At 43.9% G+C, this 22,914-nt stretch overlaps 1 protein-coding gene across 1 annotated transcript in view; it reads left to right on the top strand.

The window, feature by feature from the left end:
* Nucleotides 1–22,914, top strand: part of snd1 (staphylococcal nuclease and tudor domain containing 1) — a 293,087-nt gene that overhangs the window by 79,386 nt on the left and 190,787 nt on the right. Inside the window, exon 15 of the mRNA XM_056276098.1 lies at nucleotides 4,873–5,014. Within this exon, the coding sequence (XP_056132073.1) occupies nucleotides 4,873–5,014 (142 nt within the window). The remainder of the gene's footprint in view (nucleotides 1–4,872; nucleotides 5,015–22,914) is intronic.

The following is a 22,914-nucleotide window of genomic DNA, read 5'->3' as shown; positions in this document are numbered from 1 at the left end:
TGCCCTAAAGCACTGCTAGTCTTACTGGGGTCCACATAAAAACAATACATTTAATACATACATTTAAAAACAAGACAGAGAAAAACAAAACAAACAAAAATAGCAAAAACCTACATTAAACTTTACAGTACACATAAGTCATCATCCAACAGCAAAGAGACATATATAAATCATTCCAATGTACTGGGTCAGGCTGCTGCAAATGTGAATTAGCACCGCCATCGTCCCACCAAGTCCATGAATACTGGGATGGCGTCTAGCGCTTTACCTGTGCCCTCGTCCACAGGGTTAGTGGTTGTGTCAGGAAGGACATCCGACATAAAATTTTGGCAAATCATTATGTGGATTGACAAGACCATACCGAATTGGTCGAGGCTCGGGTTGACAACGGCTGCCATTGGTGTCGTGCCCTACAGGATACTGATAGAAACTATAAAATCCGCTGTGGCAAACCCTGAGAAACGGAGAACAAGCTGAAAGAAGAAGAAGAAGAATCATGCTCCATTATGTTTAGATAAGTTTTGTTTTTGGCCAGATCACACTTGAGATCCGGTGATCATATCTCCAGTCTATTCCAGAGACCATTTAAACAAACGATAAATTACTGATCAGCTTTGTTAGTCAAGGCCTTTTATGCCAGTATGAGTCTGGATTGAGGCCAAATCAGGTCTGTTTTAGTGGTAATTGCATTGCACTGTTCCCATTTATAAATTAAGTCTCCGACTGACTTCCATTTCGTTTTTTGGCACTACAGAGACACATTTGATGAATTCAATCAAGTTCCCTTTATGCCTAACATGAGTTTCACAGGCTTCATTCAGTATGGAAGTCTTGACATTGAAGCTTGTTGTGGAACGTGCCATGCTCTTTAAAAGTTAGCATTCCTGGCCATGGCTCCTTTCACATTGTGTAGCTATGAGATGTAGCGGGGGGCTGTTCAATTCCTAATTCCAGTCTTTCTCAGCTCCCGATGTCTTAATGTGTCAGCAGGACAGATAAATTGGCGAACCTTGTAAAATTAATTATGGCAGGGAATTGATGTGCTGAATGTGCAGACCTGTACTCCCCCCCCCCCTTTTTTCTGACAAGGGCTACGAAGCATTTTATACTTAAAAAAAAAAACTCCCTTATTCATCCAGCTAAATTTACTCCGAACAGTCCTACAGTGACCTAGGACAAGGAAGGTCAATAATTCATTGACTTGAATACATTTGGTCGTTTGACTGTCACAGTAGAGTTAACTGGAGGCCATATTGCCCAAGTGATTTATTTTGGGGGGGGGGGGGGTTGTATCCAGCCAATTATCCCACTCTTCCGAATTGTCGCGGTCGCTGCTCCACCCCCTCTGCCAATCCAGGGAGGTGCTGCAGACTACCACCTGCCTCCAATACATGTGGAGTCGCCAGCCACTTCTTTTCACCTGACAGTGAGGAGTTTCACAAGGGGGACGTAGCACGTGGGAGGATCACGCTACTCCCCCAGTTCCCCCTCCCCCCCGAACAGGCGCCCGACCGACCAGAGGAGGCGTTCATGCAGCAACCAGGACACATACCCACATCCGGTTTCCCACCCGCAGATACAGCCAATCGTGTCTGTAGAAACGCCCAACCAAGCCAGAGGTAACGCAGGGATGTGATCCAGCGAGCCACATGTTGATAAGCAATGGAATAGACCGCTACGCTATCCGGACGCCCCCACTTGATTATTGCAAAAACTTACCCGGTGTAACCCCGTAATGTAAACGGGCTTCTTTGCATTTCACTATTACAGTGTTGTGTGGTCAAACCCATGTGTACATACCTGAACATCCCTTTAAAAACCACCTCATCTCTTACAGGGGCCGTTACCTCACCAGCCAAGTCCGGTTTCAGTTTTAATTTCCTTGCCGGTTTTCAGGAACAACACACACACAAGAATAGGAGCAAGAGAGAGAGAGACCCTATACATAGTTCCTCCTGCCTGGAGACCGTTGTATGAGAGCCCGGGGTGTGTGTGTACTCCGCTGATTTGGCTCGGTGAAGGTAATGAGTGTTCTAATAAAAAGACCAAAATAGCAGTATGTTCCCCCCTTCATCAACCCCCCTACTCCTATTTTCTTTCTTTCTCCCCCTCTGTGATACATGCCCACACACAAGCTGTACATGTGCACATCCAAATACACACAAATGCATGCAAACACACAGAGTCCCCTAACGTCAGCATCATTGAGCCTAGTGCCCAAGGTTTGCAGAAAGGGATTATGTACAGTGAGTGGGATGCAGTCACAAATAGAGTGGCGATATGTTTATAATCGCATAGTGTAGGAAGATGAACAGAGGTGGTGGGAGGAGAGTGGATATAGTACTTAGACCCGTGGTTATGGCTCCCCTTTTTTATCTTTCTATTCTCTCTCATTCTCTGTGACTCACCCCTCTCCTCTAGAGGTTGCGTAATGAGGGTCCTCTCCTTTCCTCTGCCCCAAGTTAGACTTGACAGACCGCGCAGTTCAGTCGCGCGTGGGAACGCAAACATTTTGTTTGTTCCTACAGTCTTCCACCCGAAGGGGTCATTTGGCTGATTAAAGCCCACCTCATCCCAAACCAAGTCAAGTCAATTTTATTTGTATAGCCCGATATCACAAAATACACATTTGCCTCAGGGGCCTTTACAGCAACACAACATCCTGTCCCTAGACCCTTGCATCAGATAAGGAACAACTCGCTGAAAAAAACCTTTTAACGGAGAAAAAAGGAAGAAACCTCAGGGAGAGCAACAGAGGAGGGATCTCTCTCCCAAGACGGACAACGTGCAATGGATGCTGTGTTTACACAATTTACACAATACAACACCGAAAGAGGATGAAAGAATTATAATGGAATTATAAAATATATGAAGAATATGATGAGGCGTGTCCGGATGCCACCGGAACAGCCCGGGACCTGAGCCACACAACTAGCATCACCATGTAAAAAAAAAAAAATAGTCACATCTTACTGAGAGAAGGATATGACATTAGAACAGGATAGCAAAACTATATGACCTTATAAGCTATAGATTGTTTTATTAGTCACATGACCAAGGCCAGTGGAATTTGTTTTTGGTACACTTTGAACTCTGAAGCACAAGGCATAAGTGGACAACAACAGACACTCCACGTATTATCACGAACAATACAGTTACACAGTAGCAGAAACCAACTGCATTATATATAAAAAAGAAAATTTGATGAGGGGGATGCCAAGCAGTGTCCAGGTGGTGACCAACATCACCATGCTGCCTACATGACCAATATTATAAGAAGGAAAGCGTTGCTCAAGTATAGATTGGATTCATTCTACAGGGTTGCTATCATGCCACGCCAACAAGAGCACAGCAAAGGTAGAGTGTAAAATCCATCCTGATTTCCACAGAAATCAAACACTGGTTGATTAGTGTTGAGGTTTGTATCATTACTTAAGCACACACACACACCTCTCTAGCTGCTACCTGGATTGCCAAGATACTACAGGATCTCGGTCATTCTTCTCTGCTCTGAATCCTCTGTTTTAATTCTCCAGGCTCATGATTCACTTGTCTGAGCGCCTCCCCGCTCGTGCTTGCAGTCAGCATGTTGTGTTTTTTCACATCTCTTTAATTTATGAATCTCCCCTTCCACCGATTCACCAGCCCCGCTTGAATACACATGATTTAGCTCCGCTTGTAATTTTGTCCTGGGCTTTGCCATTAAACCGCTGACTCACCCTGAGAGATGGGGGACAGAGGGCAGAGAAGGAGTGAATCGTTTTTTATCGGCTAGGGCTCCAGACACGCCGCTCGGCGTGGTGGACTTCATTAAGCCGGACCGAGATTTGGAGAGATGTCTTGGGGGAAAAAGCCCCATGGGATTCTGTCGTCAATAAAACCAAAGTCTGCATCAGACCACTTTCCAACCGGTGATGAGATCTGTATCGTTCACAGACAGCAAATTGGAGCACAGTTGTGTGTGTGTGTAATCTGTTCCTGGTGGGATTTGCTTGAGACGTGTGCACACATTTCTGCTGGTGAAGAACTATTAGCACTACCTTAAAATAAACTCCACCAAAGCAACAAAGTCCACAAAGTTCATCTCTACGATGGTTTCTCTGGATGGCCAACTGAAGTTCAGATCTTCATCTTTTAAATCTCAGGAGACAGTTTTTTATCATTACAAATGGTCAATAAACTATAACTCAACTGATAAACTAAATTAACAGTTATATAAGTTAACATTGCAGTGACTCCCGGTTGATTTTTTTAAAGGTACTGAAAACGGGGGCGCCTGGGTGGCGTGGCGGTCTATTCCGTTGCCTACCAACACGGGGATTGCCGGTTTGAATCCCTGTGTTACCTCAGGCTTGGTCGGGCATCCCTACAGACACAATTGGCTGTGTCTGCGGGTGGGGAGCCGGATGTGGGTATGTGTCCTGGTCGCTGCACTAGCGCCTCCTCTGGTCGGTCGGTCGGAGCGCCTGTTCGGGGGGGGCAGGGGGGGAATAGCGTGATCCTCCCACGCACTACGCCCCCCCCCCCGTGAAACTCCTCACTGTCAGGTTAAAAGAAGGGGCTGGCGACTCCACATGTATGGGAGGAGGCATGTGGTAGTCTGCAGCCCCCCCCGGATTGGCAGAGGGGTGGAGCAGCAATTGGGATGGCTCGGGAGAGTGGGGTAATTAGCTAGATACAATTGGGGAGAAAAAAAAAGGGGGGGGGGCCCCCCCAAAAAAAGAAAAAAAAGTACTGAAAACATGAATGGTGTTGGTAGATCAAACATGGTAGACATTTTGTGCTAATTTTACCCCTCCCCCCTTCTTTGTCCATCACTCTGTGCTTCATCCCACCTTTACTCCATATTTTCTCTCTCTCTTTCTCAATTAGGAGACACAGAAGGCCAAGCAGTTCCTCCCTTTCCTCCAGAGAGCGGGCCGTTCAGAGGCGGTGGTCGAATATGTCTTCAGTGGCTCCCGTCTCAAACTCTACATGCCCAAAGAGACCTGCCTCATCACCTTCCTCCTTGCCGGTGGGTAGACCCTTCCCTTTTCCTGGTCCAAAGGTTATCTCCGTTGGTATCCTCCATCAACACGCACCACTGTCTCTGTCCCAGTGCTAAATGAGTGATGTATTCAGTGTGTGTGTGTTTGTGTGCGTACGCTTTACAGCAAGTATAATTCTGGCATGTCATGTTTCCTGCCAGCTCTTGGGTCAGAGGTCATCTCTCCTCCATAGCAGCAGCGCTCTGTGTGCTTGCAGTGTTTCCTGTGCCAGAGCAGGGCACTCACCATACTGCCAATAACCACCCTGTGACCCCACCTAAGCACACACACACACACGCACACTCACTCACTCTAACCCTGTAGAGACAAAGGCACGAAGCGTCTGTCACCTTTGACCTTACCCTGGTTTGGCCCCCAGCCAGGTCGGCCATAGATAGACCTCCCAATTGTTTTTCTGATCTGCCGTAGCTGTCGGCACGGTATGGAACCTAGACGGCTTCATGCAGCCTGGAAAACAAGTTTTTACAGCGTAAGGGTAAGTATAGAAGGGCTTTAAGCCTACACAGACTTAGAAATAGACTTTTTCTGGCTGAGAACCAAACCCCTTTTGTATTCCTTCTCCTTGCTGCCTCAAAGTATCTGAGAAGGTCAGGATTCTGAAAACTTGAAATGGTCTCTGATCCACCCAGTTAGAGCGAGTGCACAGAATCTTAAGTCGCATGTTTTGACATTCAGCAGCCATGGGTTTACCCTTCTCGAATCTTTTCTTTTATTGCCTGTCCATCTCTGGCATGGTAAGCGATAGGTTAGTATCATGGACAGATAGTGAGCAGAATGAAATTTGGCCATTCTTCAGCGTCTTCAGGCATCCAGTCCTGCGCCAAGGAGGAACTGGCTGTATGATCCTTGGGTGGCTGGGTAAAAGATGGATGGAGTGAAATATAGACACTGCTGTTGATGGTTGACAGGAGGGTTACTCCTTTATTTCAGCTTTTCGGCTCTGCTTTGACAGTTTACACTTACAGTAAAACCATTGAGGCTCAGTCTTTGGCAGCTGACGGTGATTTGTGCGCCCACCCATATCACGGAAACGAGAGAAACACTTATCGCTTCCAGAAGGGATGAGACTCTTCCCTGTTATTGTTGCAATAAAAGAGACATTTTGATCCATCTCTATTTCAACGACTTATTTGCCAACCATACACAATGCCTCTCCAATTCTAGTGGGACAAACACTGTATATTCATGGCAAACATTCACATTTGGTGTAATTGGTGCGGTCAAGTCGCACATACGTTAATTAGCTTCTGATTGTCTTCTCGGTCCACCACTGGTTTTTGAGATTAATTTTTTTTTTTGTCTAATGGCCTCTGCACAATGTTGACTTGACCCCCACTATAAGCAGTCTGCATAATGCCATATAAGATTTTATTAATACCACTTTGTGTTTGATGTTTTCTCTCGAGAGGGAATATGGATGGATATGAGCACCAAAAAAAAAGAAAAGAAATAAAACCCACACAAACTCACTCTCTCTTTGTCTGTCTCTCTTTCTGTCTCTCTCGCTCTCTCTGTCTCTCACTCTCTCTCCTCTTTTCTCTCTCCTCTCTCTCTCTGACATATTTTCTGTGTTGAAGACGCTAATGACATATGTGCATATATATATACATGTCTTTGCTGTCCTTAGTCCCGAAATGATTTTCCTTGATAATAGGTTATTAGCAAATCACAATAAGCACGTTAAAGCAGATATCCCACTGCAAATTTTATTAAGGTCATTCTAAGCAGTTAAAGATTTTATGCTGTATGTCTGGAATGAGACTCAGCTGCAAATGATCAGTCTTATTTGGATTTTTAAGTTTCTCTTTTTAATTTTAATGGCCTCAGCTTTAGACAACAAAACTCTACCATTCAATGAAAGATCTCTCATCAACCACATATTAAAGTTTTTCGTTATTTGTTCAACTATAGGGCTGAAGTTTAAGTTACTGCGAATTTTTCATTCTTATTGATGACAACACCCAGGTATGTAACCGTGTTCTTCACAGGGATACCATTTACTTCTGATAGGTCACATTCCTTGAGTGGTAATAGAACAGATTTGCTCAATTTCATTTTCAAACCTGACACAGCAGAAAATTCCTCAGTACATCTAACTGCTTTGGTCACCTCATGTCTATAAGATAGAAATATTGTCGTATCATCAGCCAGTTTGGATAATTTAAATTCTCTATTTAAGGTCATAATACCTTGGAACTGACCTTTTTTAATATGTACAGCCATAATTTGTGTGACAAGAAGGAATAAAAAACAGGCAAATTGGACATCTTTGTCTTATCGCACGATAAGATAATATATTATATTATTGTTAGATTATATTGGGTGGGATGGTGGCACAGTGGTTAGCGTGGTCACCTCACAGCAAGAAGGCCCTGGGTTCGAACCCCAGGTCCGACCTTGGGGGTCGTCGCAGGTCGTCATCTGTGTGGGAGTTTGCGTGAGTTTCCTCCGGGTGCTCCGTTTTCCTCCCACAGTCCAAAGACATGTATAGGTCAGGTGAATCAGTCATGCTAAATTGTCCCTAGGCGTGAATGTGTGTGTCGGCCCTGTGATGGTCTGGCTGCCTGTCAGGGTGTCTCCCCGCCTGCCGCCCAGTGACTGCTGGGATAGGCTCCAGCATCCCCATGACCCTGCGTAAGGATAGGCGGTTTGGAGAATGACTAAACGAATGGCTTCTGTAAAGGCTTTCACATCACACTGGCTCTCTTTTCCTGCAGCCTTTACAGAAGTTGACTGGCATTTATCTGCATGTATTTTTAAACCCCCCCCCCCACTTTCTCCCCAATTGTACCCATCCAATTACTCCACTCTTCCAAGCCGTCCCGTTCGCTGCTCCACCCCCTCTGCCGATCCGGGGAGGGTTGCAGACTACCACATGCCTCCTCCGATACATGTGGAGTCACCAGCCGCGTCTTTTCACCTGACAGTGAGGAGTTTCACCAGGGGGACGTAGCGCATGGGAGGATCACGCTATTCCCCCTCGTTCCCCCTCCCCCCAAACAGGCACTCTGACTGACCAGAGGAGGTGCTAGTGCAGCGACCAGGACACATACCCACATCCGGCTTCCCACCCACAGACGCGGCCGATTGTGTCTGTAGGGACGCCTGACCAAGCCGGAAGTAACATGGGGATTCGAACCGGTGATGCCCGTGTTGGTGGACAACGGAATATACTGCCACGCCACCCGGACACCCATCTGCAGGTGTTTTACGTTCTTTTTCATCCCTTATATTCCGATGTTTATAGCTATGGAACATCTTGATATTGAGTCTGGTGAGTTGTCGCCTCATCTTTTGCATTACTGACACAGTTATTGAATTGTACTTGTCTGTTCCATGCCCGGCGGCGCAGTAGTTAGCGCGGTCGCCTCACAGCAAGAAGGTCCTGGGTTCGAGCCCCGGGGTAGTCCAACCTTGGTGGGTCATCCTGGGTCGTCCTCTGTGTGGAGTTTGCATGTTCTCCTTGTGTCTGCTTGGGTTTCCTCCGGGGGCTCTGGTTGCCTCCCACGGTCCAAAAACATGTAAGTTAGGTGAATTGGCCATACTAAATTGTCCCTAGGAATAAATGTGTGTGTGTGTGTGCGTGTGCGCGTGTGTGCGCACGTGCGCTGTGATGGCTTGGTGACCTGTCAAGGGTGTCTCCCCGCCTGCAGCCCAATAACTGCTGGAATAGGCTCCAGCGACCCTGAGCGGGATAAGCTGTTAAGATAATGGATGGATGGATGTTCCGTGGCCACGCATGGGTCTATACTGGTTAGACTCCTGCACCGCAACTATACTTGAATCACCCGTTGGCTACTACCAGACCTTTATTGTTTACTTCCATCTTATCTCCATATTGTCTTCCCTTTCCTTGTTTTGTCAGCCTATCTCAACGGGTTTTCTGCACCTCTGTCCAACATGAGCACTATTTAAAATGAGGCGTGCTTGATAAGATGCCTCCCCAACCCTCTTATCTGTTGTTTGTTAGCATGTGGAAGATCAGAAGCACTGCATCCAAAGACCCTTTTTCTTCATATGCGCGCACGTGTGTGTGTGTGTGTGTGTTCACACTGAGATGTTTTGAAAATACGGTTCAGATATGACCATTGTAAAAAGATAATATAGGTCTTTCTCCCATATCAGTAGATATACTTTCCAGTTGCTGCTGGAAATGTGATAAAGTTTTCAGGGTGATATGACTCGTGTGTGTGTGTGTGTGTGTGTGTGTGTGTGTGTGTGTGTGTGACAGAATATGTTTCAATGAGCTGCAAATGTGCGTTGATTTTTTTTTAAGGCTTCTCTGAAATGTAAAGGCAGGGTGAGTGGGGTTTGGAAATTGACAATGGAACCGTGTTGCTCCTTATTGAAACTGTTAATTAATGACCCAATACAGAGAACTGCAATATCGTGTTGAAGAGAGCTTCTGTGTTTGACTCTCTCTCTCAAAAAAAAACAAAAAAAACAAGCCATTTCACAAATATAGTTTGTTGAAGAAACTGCACCCAATTTACCAACATCACATCAATGTTTTATTGCTGTGGATTAATATTTCATTACAACAAAACAAACAAAAATGCCACATAATCACAATTCTCAAATTCATTGTCCTCCTCCCTTTGTCACCAAAAGCCATTGAGCCATTCCCAGCTAAGAATCTTATTTTAGGGGCTGCGCATTGAGCTAAAAGATTAAATGTGGTATTTTTCCATCACCGGCTCTCAGTGCACACCCCTCCTGATGTAACCCCTTGCATCAACCTCAAATCATAAATAAGACAGATTTACTGAATGAGTTTGATAGGTTTCGACGTTCGTTGAGATGAAAAGAGTCTCGATTGCAGCAGGTATAACGGTGTTGAGGGAGTGTCCCCTTACCAGAAGGTCAGTGGTTCTTTCCTGCTGTAGCCAAGTGAGCTACTGTATGTTGAAGGTCAAGGAATCCGTACAACTGTCTCCGAGCATCCGGCTCACTGATAATGAGTTGCTGTTCATAGTAGCGTTGGTCAGAACCTGGATTGGGTTTTTGGGGGGGGGGGGGGCTTTTCTCCCCAATTGTACCCAGCCAAGTACTCCACTCTTCCGAGCTGTCTCGGTCGCTGCCCCACCCCCTCTGCTAATCCGGGAAGGGCTGCAGTCGTCAGCCGTTTCTTTTCATCTGACAGTGAGGAGTTTGGCTAGGGGGACCTAGCATGTGGGAGGATCACGCTATTTCTCCCAGTTCCCCCTCCCCCCTGAACAGGTGCCCTGACTGACCAGAGGAGGTGCTAGTACAGCGACCAGGACACATACCCACATCCGGCTTTCTACCCGCAGACACGGCCAATTGTGTCTGTAGGGATGCCTGGACAAGCCGGAGGTAACACGGGGATTTGAACCAGCGATCCCTGTGTTGGTAGGCAACGGAATAGACTGCCACACCACCCAGATGCCCAGAACCTGGGTTGTTAAATGGTATTTTGGCAGTTTTTCCAAGAGAGTGCCTTGTAACTGCATGTCATAGCTATAGGTTTGATGCCAGAACTAACGAGTATCCCCATGAATAAAGCACTGATGTTGCCATTCATGTTGGTATTATAACAATTTTGTGTTAATAATCCCATTGCATTAGTCATGATTTGCATGAACCATGTCCTAATTCACTCTTACTGCAAATGTTTGATACGGTTTGAACAAAGTATATGAAGGTAGTGAGATTTGATAACACAGGTTGTTGAGTTAATATATCCTATGTTGAAGCCATATAGCTATGCACATAGACACATGAGACTTTGATTAACGGCAAGATTTTTTTTCTCTGAGATCGGGGAGATTTTTTTTTTTAAACCCCACTTTGTGGTCCAAGGATGCTATGGTTCAAGCTCCTCTCTCCTCACTTTTAACATGTCTGTCAAATGTTTTACACATAGCTATTTATAAATACTGTATTTTCTGGCTGACATTTTAGACCATACTAGGCCCACGGGGAGAGTCTGTTATACGTTGCTCTCAGCTACACGTATATAAATTTTTACAAGGAAATTTAAATGCAGTAATTATAATGAAAGGATTTGATAAAACGTTGGATTTGGTATATGTACTGATCCAAGTATGACCAATATTCGAGATGTATTGTAATACAGGTATGCTATGAGTAGGCCCATGATGAGTCCAGTCGCTGTGAGGCATGAAGTAGTATTGTACAGAAGTAAAAGATACTACTGGGATCCTCAAAGATAAAATTGTACCAGTGCTGGGGCATGTTATTGGAGATGTAAGATATTGCACTGTACATTGTAGAAGAGTGCATTGGAGGATAGTGAAGATGGCATGGTATTAACATTACATGTGAGCAGGACAAGAAATGATCATGAATAATAAATAATAGTGGTGAGATTCTGTACAGAGAAATTGCACATAAGTCTATTATATCTATTCTTGCACAATTACTTATTGCACTTGTTGGGTGTAAGAGTGCAATACAATGCATTAGATGTGGCCTCATCTTTTCATTCTTTTGAACAAGATAAGTAACAGTATAGTAATAGTGCAGGTTCTGGACACCAAAAGTAGACCCTTTCTCCCCAATTGTGTACAGCGAATTACCCCACTCTTCCAAGATGTCCCGGTCGTTGCTCCACCCCCTCTGCTGATTCGGCGACGGCTGCAGACTACCACGTCTCCTCCGATACGTGGAGTCACCAGCTGCTTCTTTTCACCTGACAGTGAGGAGTTTGGCCAGGGGGACGTAGCGTGTGGGAGGATCATGCTATTCCACCCAGTTCCCCCTCCCCCCTGAACAGGCGCCCCGACCGACTAGAGGAGGCGCTAGTGCAGCGACCAGGACACATACCCACATCCGACTTCCCACCCGCAGAAACGGCCAATTGTGTCTGTAGAGATGCCCAGCCAAGCCGGAGGTAAAATGGGGATTCGAACCGGCGATCCTCGTGTTAGTAGGCAACAGAATAGACTGCTACGCTACCTGGACGCCCAACAGTGTTGCATATTATCTTGTCAGCCAAGTAGGCTAGTTCTTAGGATTCTTGTTGACTTTTTTTTTGTTGAACTTTGTAGAACAGAATGATTCATTTCCTAGTTCTGAAGCAAGGTTTTAAATGAAGTCATTACAGTCTGCAATGCAGTCAAATATTGCCATTAATACCAGTGGCAGAACGTATGCAGCCTTATATGGCATCTACTCTTCTGCTTGTCCAGCAGTCTTTCTTCTCTTTTGCCTTTCTACTGTATTTGTCTTGAGGTAACCACCCACAACCTCCCCTCCACCAACTCACCTTGTCTCAACCCTGTCTCTGAACCGTCTGCCTGTTGGAAGAACTCTACTTTCGATACCCCTTCACAAAGGGCGACCAAGATGAATGCCTCTTCCTGTCTCTCTGTACTCTCCATGACTGAGTCTCCACTGAAGCCCCTCAAAGAGTCCACGTCTTCCACCCATCAAGGCTTATTCCTCTTCTGCAGTTTTTCAAACCTGTCTTGACAGCTAGTTGAGAAGGGGGGGGGGTTGTTGTATGGGGGTACATGAGAAAACAAAGGCCAACAGTAGGTAGTGTACCTCCGCCCCACCCCTCCCACCTTCAAAGGAGGTCAGAGGTGCACCTTGGGTGGGTTGAATGTGAGGGTTCCCCCTCTCCTTGCCTCCTGCACTTCCACATGCAAGATTGATACAAGTCTATTCTATGAAAGAGGGTTAAGGCGGAAATCCACCGGGTCCGGGAGAGGAGGGCCGAGTGCTGAAGATGATGAATAGATGAGAGCATGTTGACGAAAGGAAGCAGAAGGTAAAGAGAGTTGTGGATTCGGAGGGAGGAAGGTGGGCAGGAATGAAAGGATAAATACAAGGGTGATAGAGTGAAGAGAGGGAGTGGGGGGGTTGCAAATGATGTGTGAAATGAAAATGTATAGAGGTGTGTTAGAGCAAAGGAAGAGACTAAGAGGTACGCGGACGTAGAAGTTTCCGTAGCCTCTGCAGCTTTGATATAGCTCTGGATGGGAGGCGTGGCAGGTGAAGTGTTCTTTCAGAGTCGCTCAGAAAAGGTATGGAGAGCAGCAGTCTGTCAGAAAGATGAAGCACTCATCATTTGGACACAGATTTAGAGTGTCAGTGGGAGGCATTAGCCGTCACGCTGAGCGTGCCTTAGTGCCATTTGTTGGATTTTTGTTTGAAACTTTGTGTGTGTGCATGTGTGTGTGTGTACACATCTGTGACTGCAGAAGACTGAAAGACAGCAGAGAAGCAGAGCATAAAATATGCAAACGTGTCCCCTTCCAAAAATGTCTGTTCGCAAAAAAAAAAAGAGTGTTGGACAGTACAAAATGCATTAGGATTAACACGAGTAGGTCTGCTGTGAAAGATGCTACAACGGTACGCTGTGAATTCTGCCTAATAATCTCTCCGCCTCTGACAGCACCACCGCATCTTATTTCAGATTCATTCGCTTCCGGGAAATCTGGGTTGGAGGGTGAGAGATGAAGCCTGCAACCCCAACCATGCAGAATTACCTTCCCCGTAAATCCTAACCCTAAACCCCATGAACTGAACTCTGTTTATAGAACTGAAAAGCGCCCCCCCCTTTTTTAAAAAAAAATTTTTTTTGGGTGAACATGTGAAGCAACTCACTTGTTCACTCATTGACATACTTGTGATTAGCTAGAGTCATTCATCTCTAGCTTGGGAGGATGAGGAAATTTGGTGCAATTTGAAAGGCAAAAAAGGAAAATACTGATTGCAGGGCTTTAAAGTTAGAATATGTCCAGCGAGGCTTGAAAAGCTTGGAAAGGAAAACAAAGAAATTAAAACAAAACAAAAAAAAACAAAAATTAACAATTTCAATTACGTGAAATGAACAACTTGGTTTTCAGCCCACTGAGTCATTCCCAGATGATTACCATTTCCTTCCTAAGAACTGTTTGTAACTTTTGCATGAAATATTCACTTATAAGCCTCATGCCTACTGTACACAATCAGAATTAGGCCATGTGTCCAGCAAAAATTCCTCTCAAAGAAACCACAAATCCCAGGTGTTGGGACTGGAGGTACGTGCATGGAAAACAGTGTGAAGAGCAGATGCTTAGTGCTTACAGGAGATGCTCAGTAGATGAGATACATTTCCTCACAAGAGAGATATTCCTCCTGCTTTCTCATTATTGGTATTGTGAAGACATGAGTTTTAAATTAACTTTTTTGTTTGTTTTTTTTTTTCTGTTATCAACGCTGATAATTGATCCATTTTGTTTTTGGTTTTCTGCTATGACTTGACAAAACAGGTCTTAGCTTTTGCTCCTCACTAGTCCCACCCCCTCTTATTCTTATTAGTTGGTGGAAACGCGATATGACAACATCGAGTTGTGCGCTCGACTGAAATTGAGAAATATTACAACTTTGTGCTTCGAGTGCTCTTGACCCAGTGCCGGTCTAATCCGTAGATGGTCTCGAAGTATAACTGAGATCCTGATTTGTGGCATTGTCCAGTTAATTTGCAATTTGAAAGACCCATTACTGTTACTCTTGTCACTACTGGTGATATATCTGTGGTACTGTTATACTCATTTCACTGGAAATAACTTGCAGTCTTGGCTAGGATATTACTATTACTGTTCAGTGTTGTAAGGTGCCTCTATGATGATGCACACAAAAATATGATGGCTGACTCACTTGTCTCTTTTGATAACAGTGCTCTGCTTATTGAGAAAATGTAAAATGTTACATAAAAGCATTGGATAGCAATGGCTATCATTAAGATTTTAATGGTACTACTACTCTTACTGATACTGCTCGAACCGGTACTTCAACGGTACTCTTTATCAATTCTTTTTGTTGTTTTTTAAAGAGGAAAGAATCAAAACAAATTAAGAACAGAATTAGCATTGTTTTATTCTCTCATGTCTGGACAGTGTTACTTTTAATCATCATCAATAGCAAAAATGCAGCGTAGACAAATGTCTTAGTCTTATTGCAAATTAGAAAGAGTTGGTGGGACAAAAGGTGCAAGATAACATTAATGTAGCCTAAATAAATAGGAAATTTATTTTCTTAATTTCACCAATACCGATAGCAGAACTGTTAACGTCGGATTTTATCAATACTACGGACTTTAATAATTTAACACCGCTGCCCATTTAATACCGGGTTTTGATACCCATCCCTAATAGTGGCTGACAAAGTGTGTTAAGGGTGTGAAACATTTGGTATTCCGCAGATCATGCATGTTTTAATTGTGTATAATCATACAGTATATTGTTATTTAAAAAAAATTTTCAAACCGTAAGATTTTATTGTATTGCTGTGAACTATAAGATGTTGTCACATTTGTGTTATAGACTTATTTCATTGTATTCCGAATGTCTGTGACTGAAAAACTGACAAGGTCTAGCATGCAAAAAGTGCAGAAAGGAGTATTAATCCTCAAATTATCCAAACCAATGAGTGGTAATTGTACACGATTACAGCACCTAGCAATCATTGTAATTACATATATGCAGCCGAAGCATTCTTTTATAAAAGTTCTCCGCCACTCTGCAAGCAATCAGTTTCAGAGTGCAGATGAACTCTTCAACTAGAAGTGCTACTCTGTGGAGTTGCGGTGAAGAAGGCTCTGCAATCACCAAGAAAAAGCAATCAAAAACTCCAGAAATAAAAGGTGGTGCAGCAGACGTGGCTGTTTTTGTTTTTGTTGTATAGAGATGCCTCTCCCTGCTACCCCCAATGAGCCAGGCCTACATGGATTACAGATTAAAGACTAAGGGTACGGTCACACATGCGCGAAATTAACATTGGCGAGTATTCACCTCTTGTTAACGTCCATTCTATTCGAGCAAAGGGGCGAATAGAACATTTGCTTCCAGGAGCAAAAGACATTAACGTCTTCGCTTTGCATGGAATTCAGCTTTGGTGAACTTTTTTTTTGTGGATCCCCCCCCCCCCTTTTCTCCCCAATTGTATCTGGCCAATTACCCCACTCTTCCGAGCCATCCCCTCTGCCAATCCGGGAGGGCTGCAGACTACCACATGCCTCCTCCGATACATGTGGAGTCGCCAGCCGCTTCTTTTCACCTGACAGTGAGGAGTTTCACCAGGGGGATGTAGCGCGTGGGAGGATCACGCTATTCCCCCCCAGTTCCCCCTCCCCCCAAACAGGTGCCCTGATTGACCAGAGGAGGCGCTAGTGCAGCGACCAGGATACATACCCACATCAGGTTTCCCACCCGCAGAGACAGCCAATTGTGTCTGTAGGGACGCCCGACAAAGCCGGAGGTAACATGAGAATTCGAACCAGCGATCCCCATGTTGGTAGACAACGGAATAGACCACTGCGCTACCCGGACACCCCAACTTTGGGGACCTTTTGACTGGCGAATCTGCAGCCTCAACCAATAGCAAAGAAGTGTGTGTGGTTGGCCCCACTTGATGTCACATCCTGCACTGCCCACATTCAGCATGAGAAGATATGAATTATGACCTTGGCAGGCAGTGGTCATACGCCTGCATTCCTGCATGTGTGACCATAGCCTAAAACCCCCCACATACTGTGGTGGTGTTTTGGGGGTAAATGTAGGCTCAGCATATGGTGCTGTTTTGGGGGTGAATTGAGGCTCAGCATAGCCTAAAGCCCCTCTCAGGTTAATGAGCCTTTACAGTGGAGAAAATGAGAGGGAGAAGGATCTAGAATTCTTCCCCTTCAACAGGCTTCTTCCTTCAATTTGGTGCATTTACCCATCACCCTCTCCCATTAAGTCAAGTCAAACTTAATTATCCCACCAGGGGAAATTTGGTTGCAGCCAGGTATATAAAGAACGTATTCATTATAAAAAAGAACAATCGGGCAGACTAGCAACAAAAAGCAGTCCCGGAATTTGCGGTCAAGTGGCTTGAATTTGATGCACCTAAATTTGAACTGACACATTTGTCGATCAACGAATCATTAAGTACAAAAAAAAGCAGTCTTTTAATTTGTATAGTTTGTGTTAGACTAATATGTAAAATGATGAAACTAATTTTCCAAGGTTTTCCTCCCCATGTTTGTGTGTACAGAAAGCAAAAATTTGAAGTTTAAATAATGTAATGATCACCTGACAGCTAATTTGACTTAATAGCCTGCTTTTATTATCAGAAGTATTTAAAATGTTGCAAAACTGTCACCAGTGTTTAAAAAGAGAGAACTTAATTAGAACCAGCAGGCCCTATCCACAGGAGCACACACTATGTTCACATTACATATTCACACAAAGAAAGCTCACTATATTTACAGCAAAGTAAATTCACAAAGTACATTTGATTCACGCTATATCACACGAAGCACAGTATTGTAGCAATGAATAGCCACAATGTAATTATACTCTCATTACAAATTTTGGAGCACCACCTACTGGCTTAGGAAATTAAAATAAACCAAATTAATCGGTTTCAGATCTGAAGTTTTAACTTCTTGATTACAGGGACTTCCATCTTTGCTTCAGAGAAACACGCATACAATGACTTTCGATAATGGAGACATTTATTAATGGCTAAATGTCTGCTAACAATAGAATAAATGAGTAAATGAATAAATGAGTGAATGAAAGAGAATAAGAATCAAATGACAAACAGAGCTTTTCACTTAGTTTGGCAATGGTATTAAAGTTGCATGTGATTTTCAGAACTACCAGAGAAGGCGGGACGTTATGAAAGGATTAAAATCTTTCTAAGGGTTAAAATTAAGTTTTAAGATTATTATTCAACATCAACTCTTGTCAAAGGCAGCAGAAGTGACTGAAGCCTACTTGAGATGAAGCGTCGTTGTAGCAGGCCACTTGTAGACAATGCAGGCTTATCCTGACCTCTGTGTGAGATTGAACCCACAGGGGATTTGAGGTTGCCCGGGAATGATGGCGGTTTGCAACTGGTTCTTTGCTGATGTCCCGCTGTGGGTTGTAGGTAGTCTACCCTGGGCAAAGCTGCCTGGGGTTATTTTTGGCAAAAGTGGGAAGGCGATAAAATCTTTGCTTTAGTTCTTAGCACAGTCAAACGTTGGTAGGCAAGGTAATCTTTGCTGTGTTGGTTCGTCTGGGCGAAAGTCAGTTAATAATCTGCTACACTGACTTTAACTGATCTGACTCAGTAAACATAATCTGAAAGTAATTTTGTTGGCCGGACAATAAAACCGCCAAAAATTACTGTTTGTGTAGAAATATAAAGGAGGGGAGACAGAACACTTCCCTCGAGGTGAACCAGTAGATGAATGAAAGTTGTTTGAGAGGACACCATTCACTCTCACACTTTGTGATGGGTCTGTCAAAAAGTCTAAAATCCATCCAATGACATTAATATCAAGATTAAAATGAAAAAGAAGTTTCTCTGCAAGCAAATATGGCTGAATAGTATTAAATGCAGAGGAAAATTCTACCAACCAAAGCCTGGTGTGAGTCAATGGACCCTTAAGGTGATGATACGGGTCATTCAGCAAGGTCAGGGTGGCATGCTCTACCCCTCTGCTGGCCCTATAAGCAAACAGTAGAGGGACAAGTGAACTCTAGACCTGCTGTAAAAACAGCCTGTTTTATAATCTTCTCAAAAAATGTTCATTATTAAAGATGTAAGGGCTACATGCCTGAAGTAGTTTTAAGGTCTTTGGGTTTCTGCATTTGGCAAACGATGGGAGAAAGCTTCCATGTTGCTGGTATCTTTTGTTGCTCAAGAGAGTTCAAGAAAATAGAATGGAAAAATACTGCCGAACTGTTTACCGCAATTCCTAAGCACTCTGCCACAAATTTTCATCAGGACCTGAGCTGTGTCTGCAATCAGTGTGCCTAAACAGCTTTACAACAGTGTCGACATTAATGGTAATTGCTTGGCTAGACTTAGTCTTGGTCTTCAACTCATCCGTTTGTTCTTTGATATTGTGTTTCTCAAACCTCAAGATAGAGCTCGTTTAAACTATCAGCCAGTTGTATATTAGAGTTAAAGCTAGGGCTGGGTGATAAAACGATAACGATAATTATGTCGATGTAATTTCCCTTGGTAGAAATATAACAAATGTTCTATAAATGTTCAATATAATTAAGCCACCCATACACCAGGAGAGGTGGGCGCTAATGCACCTTAAATGCTTGGTGCCACCTGCCATTAACAGAAGAAGAAGAAGATGAACAGCCCATCATGTCGCAGGAATAGAGGTTTGCTTACCGGCACAGTGGCTGACAGGCTTATAGTTGGAGTGGTATAAGCAAAAATACCGGCAAGCAAAATGAGTGACACTGAAGAAAATGCAGTGCCCATGACCAACTCGAAGCAGGAAGAAATCATTTTCGACAAGACAGTCACTCAACTTAGGTAGTTTGAGAATATGTTGGCTATATAAAATCTGACAAAAAATAGAGCAGTGTGCACTGCAAACTGTGCCGAAGACACGTGTCAGACGGGCAACACCACAAACTATTTTCATTATTTGAAACAATATCACATGTTAGAACATGCAGAAAGTAAGAAATTACAGTCCCAAATTAGTGTTATTAGTGGATCCTCGACAAGCACCAGGCCAGTAAATGCAACTACCTAGCAGCAAACTATAGTGTCAGCATTTTCCAGCACCATGCCTTCCAAAAAAAAAAAGACACAAAAACATCACAAATGCAGTTGCATATTGCATTGCAAAAGACATGCTTCCCATTAGTACAGTCGAAAATGAGGGAATTCAAGAAGCTTACCAGAGTCCTTGACGGCAGATAAGAGCTACCTGGCCAGAAACATTTTTCACTGGCTGCACTTGCCGAGCTGTATGTGAAGTGTAGGGAGATGGTGGAGCGGCAGCTGCAAACTGTCTCATCCTTCGCTGCTACTTCTGATATGTGGTCTGGTCACACATCTGACCCGTATATGAGCCTAACTATACACTTTATAGACCAAGACTAGAATCTTCAGCGCAAATTCCTCTGAACGACTTACTTCCCTGAAGACCATAAAGGCAAAGTTATTGCCCCAGGAATGATTTAAGCACTCACCTCCTGGGGGCTGAATGAAGACAGAAAAGTATGTATCACAACTGATAGCGGGTCAAACATTGTAAAGGCCACTTCACTCAACAAATGGACGCGGCTCCAGTGTTTTGGTCATCGATTACACATGGCTGTTGGTAAGTTGTAGAAAAGAATTTGTTTCAATTTGTTGAAAAGAATTTTAAAAAGAATCAAACCAATTTTTTTATTGTTCTTGTCCTTTGTGCTTAAAAGTTAGTGATTACAAGCATAATGAAGCTATATTTGAAACTGAAATACAGCAGTAAAACGTTGAACGTTTTTTCCCCCAATATTGTGGTTTTGTAATATTTTCCGCCATATTTTCTCTTTGCTCAGAAATATTTTTATTTAACATCTCTATTTCCTTTCCTTTTCTTCCTCAGACTAAGTGTGGAAGGATAAGAGGTTGGAACGAGCCATGGGGCTGTGTAAAAAAAAGTTGTGCCTGCCTTCTTCTCCTGGAAATAGAAGAGAGATCTGGCAACTGCTAAGGAAGAGCTTAACTCACCACTGCACAAGCTGGTGAAAGAATCACAAGGCATGGATGTGCTGGAGTCTATGAACAAGGCCTTAAAGCCACTTCTGGAATTCACAGATTCGTTGACTGTTGAATCATACGTGAGTGTGTCCTACCTTAAGCCTGTGCTGCTCCTTTTCAGAACAAAGGTCCCAAAACCCTCTGACGATGACACGCACATCACAAAGGACATGAAGACAATGGTCGTGGAATATCTCAATGAGAAGTATGATGACCAGTTAATGGATGACCTGCTTGATATAGCATCCTTGGTCAATCCATGCCCCGAGACCCAATATATCAAGCCAGACAAGGTTGAGGCCATCAAGATGAGAACGGTGTCTTGAGATTCTGGAGGGAGACCAAGGAGGCCCGTCCGCTTAACAGGCTTCATACAGAACAGAAGAGGCAGAGGAAGGAGCTGCTTCAACTCTTACCTGCCAAGAAGAAGCAGAGGAAGTCACTGGGCAGCTTTTTTAAGAAGCCATGGCCCAGCAACACAGGAGTCACTGATATGCAGTCAGCTGAGGGTGTAGCTGGAAAACTACCTCATGGCTCTAGATGGAGACAGTGAAACAAAACCCCTGGATTGGTGGAGGTTGCATGAGAGAAACTTTCCAAGAGTGATCCAACTAGCAAAGCGCTACTTGTGTATCGCTGCCACCAGCTCCCCCTCTGAGAGGATTTGTAGCACAGGAGGAAACATTGTGACCTGTCACAGGGCAGCTTTAGAACCTTAGGCTGACTTGTCTTTCTTGCCTGTAACTTAGGGTAATGGCTTTACTTGTTTAAGACTTTCACAGAAAATACTGACCACAGTTGAGATTTTTCTGTTGTCTATTTATTTGTTCACATTGTGAGCTGAAACATTAGCAACATGTTTTAAACCCTCTGTACAAAGGGTTTGACATGCTGCTGACCAGAATTAAGATTTCTTTGTCTATTTATTGTTTTATTATTGACAGTTCTTTAAAACACTTTCAAACTTCTGAGCCATCTTTAGTTAACACGTGTGCTCTACATTGCAGCACTTAAAAAAAAAAAGGACTGAAAAAGGATATTTTCATTTTGAAAAAAGTTTTTAACATTCCTTGATTTAATACAAGAAGCAAACATAAATGCTGTATTAGATCAGGAAACGGCAACGAAACGCCACTGTGTAGTGATTACGTCATCTCGTTGCTCTCTCTTCTTCTTCAGTAGTATAATGGCACCTGACTGGACAATTAGCGCCACCTACTGCCTATTTTGATAAACCAACTCCTGATATTCTCACATAACAGTAGTGGAGGAAATGCGCATGAATTCGCATTTTCTTTTGCCGAGTTTTTGAAAATTTGGTTAAAATTTGCCATACACGGGGTCTATGTAGTGTAGCGGTCTATTCCGTTGCCTACTGACACGGGGTTCGCCGGTTTGTGTCTGTGTCTACGGATGGGAAGCCGGATGTGTCGGGGCGCCTGTTTGGGGGGAGGGGGAACTGCAGGGAATAGCCTGATCCTCTCACACGCTACGTCCCCCTGGCGAAACTCGTCACTGTCAGGTGAAAAGAAGCGGCTGGCAACTCCACATGTATCGGAGGAGTCATGTGGCAGTCTGCAGCCCTCCCCAGATCAGCAGAGGAGGTTGAGCAGGGACCAGGATGGCTTGGAGGTGTGAGGTAATTGGCCGGATATAATTGGGGAGAAAAGGTGGGGGGGGGATTTGCAATTTGCAAAATACCTAGATGGAAACCCGAATCCTGCAGACAATCTGTGAATTACCATCTCTATACGGCTTTTGGTGGCATTCGCTGCAGCAGCTGTATATGGTATTGTTATTTTATTTCCATGTAACCCACCAAAGGTAGTGGCAAATCAGGAAGTAAGGATTGTAGATTTCAGATTCAAATTGTGAATTTTGGTGCCATTTCAGAGAGAGAGACACACACACACACACACACACACACACACACACACACACACACACACACACACACACACACAAACACACTAAACTTTTTAACCAGTATGAAGAGACATTGGAACCACCACTATTGAGTTAGAGTTACCAGATAGCCTGTGTATATCTATTTACCTAGATGTAGCAAGAGCAAGGGGATGAGGCTCACATAGCGGGACCAAAAACATAATAAGGCTCATCAGCATGTATATTATCAGTATGGGAATTACCAGCGGGCTGGCTGATTCCCTATAAATTCGTAAATTGCACTGGTGACAAACATATACAGCAATTGCATGTTGCCCATGCCCCTCTGTCCAATACTATTTCTCTAATATGGAGCTCATTAACTTGGTGTGGTTCTGAGAGGAAGGCGGGTCAAGTCAATCCAATCTTTGCTGCGTCGGGTCAATCGAAAACACGCTCAATTTAAAAAAGG

This window comes from Lampris incognitus, chromosome 3 (genome assembly GCF_029633865.1).
Source record: "Lampris incognitus isolate fLamInc1 chromosome 3, fLamInc1.hap2, whole genome shotgun sequence".
NCBI classification, from domain to species: domain Eukaryota; kingdom Metazoa; phylum Chordata; class Actinopteri; order Lampriformes; family Lampridae; genus Lampris; species Lampris incognitus.
The sequence above is the reverse complement of the archived record's forward strand: the minus strand, read 5'-3'. Positions and strand labels throughout refer to the sequence as shown.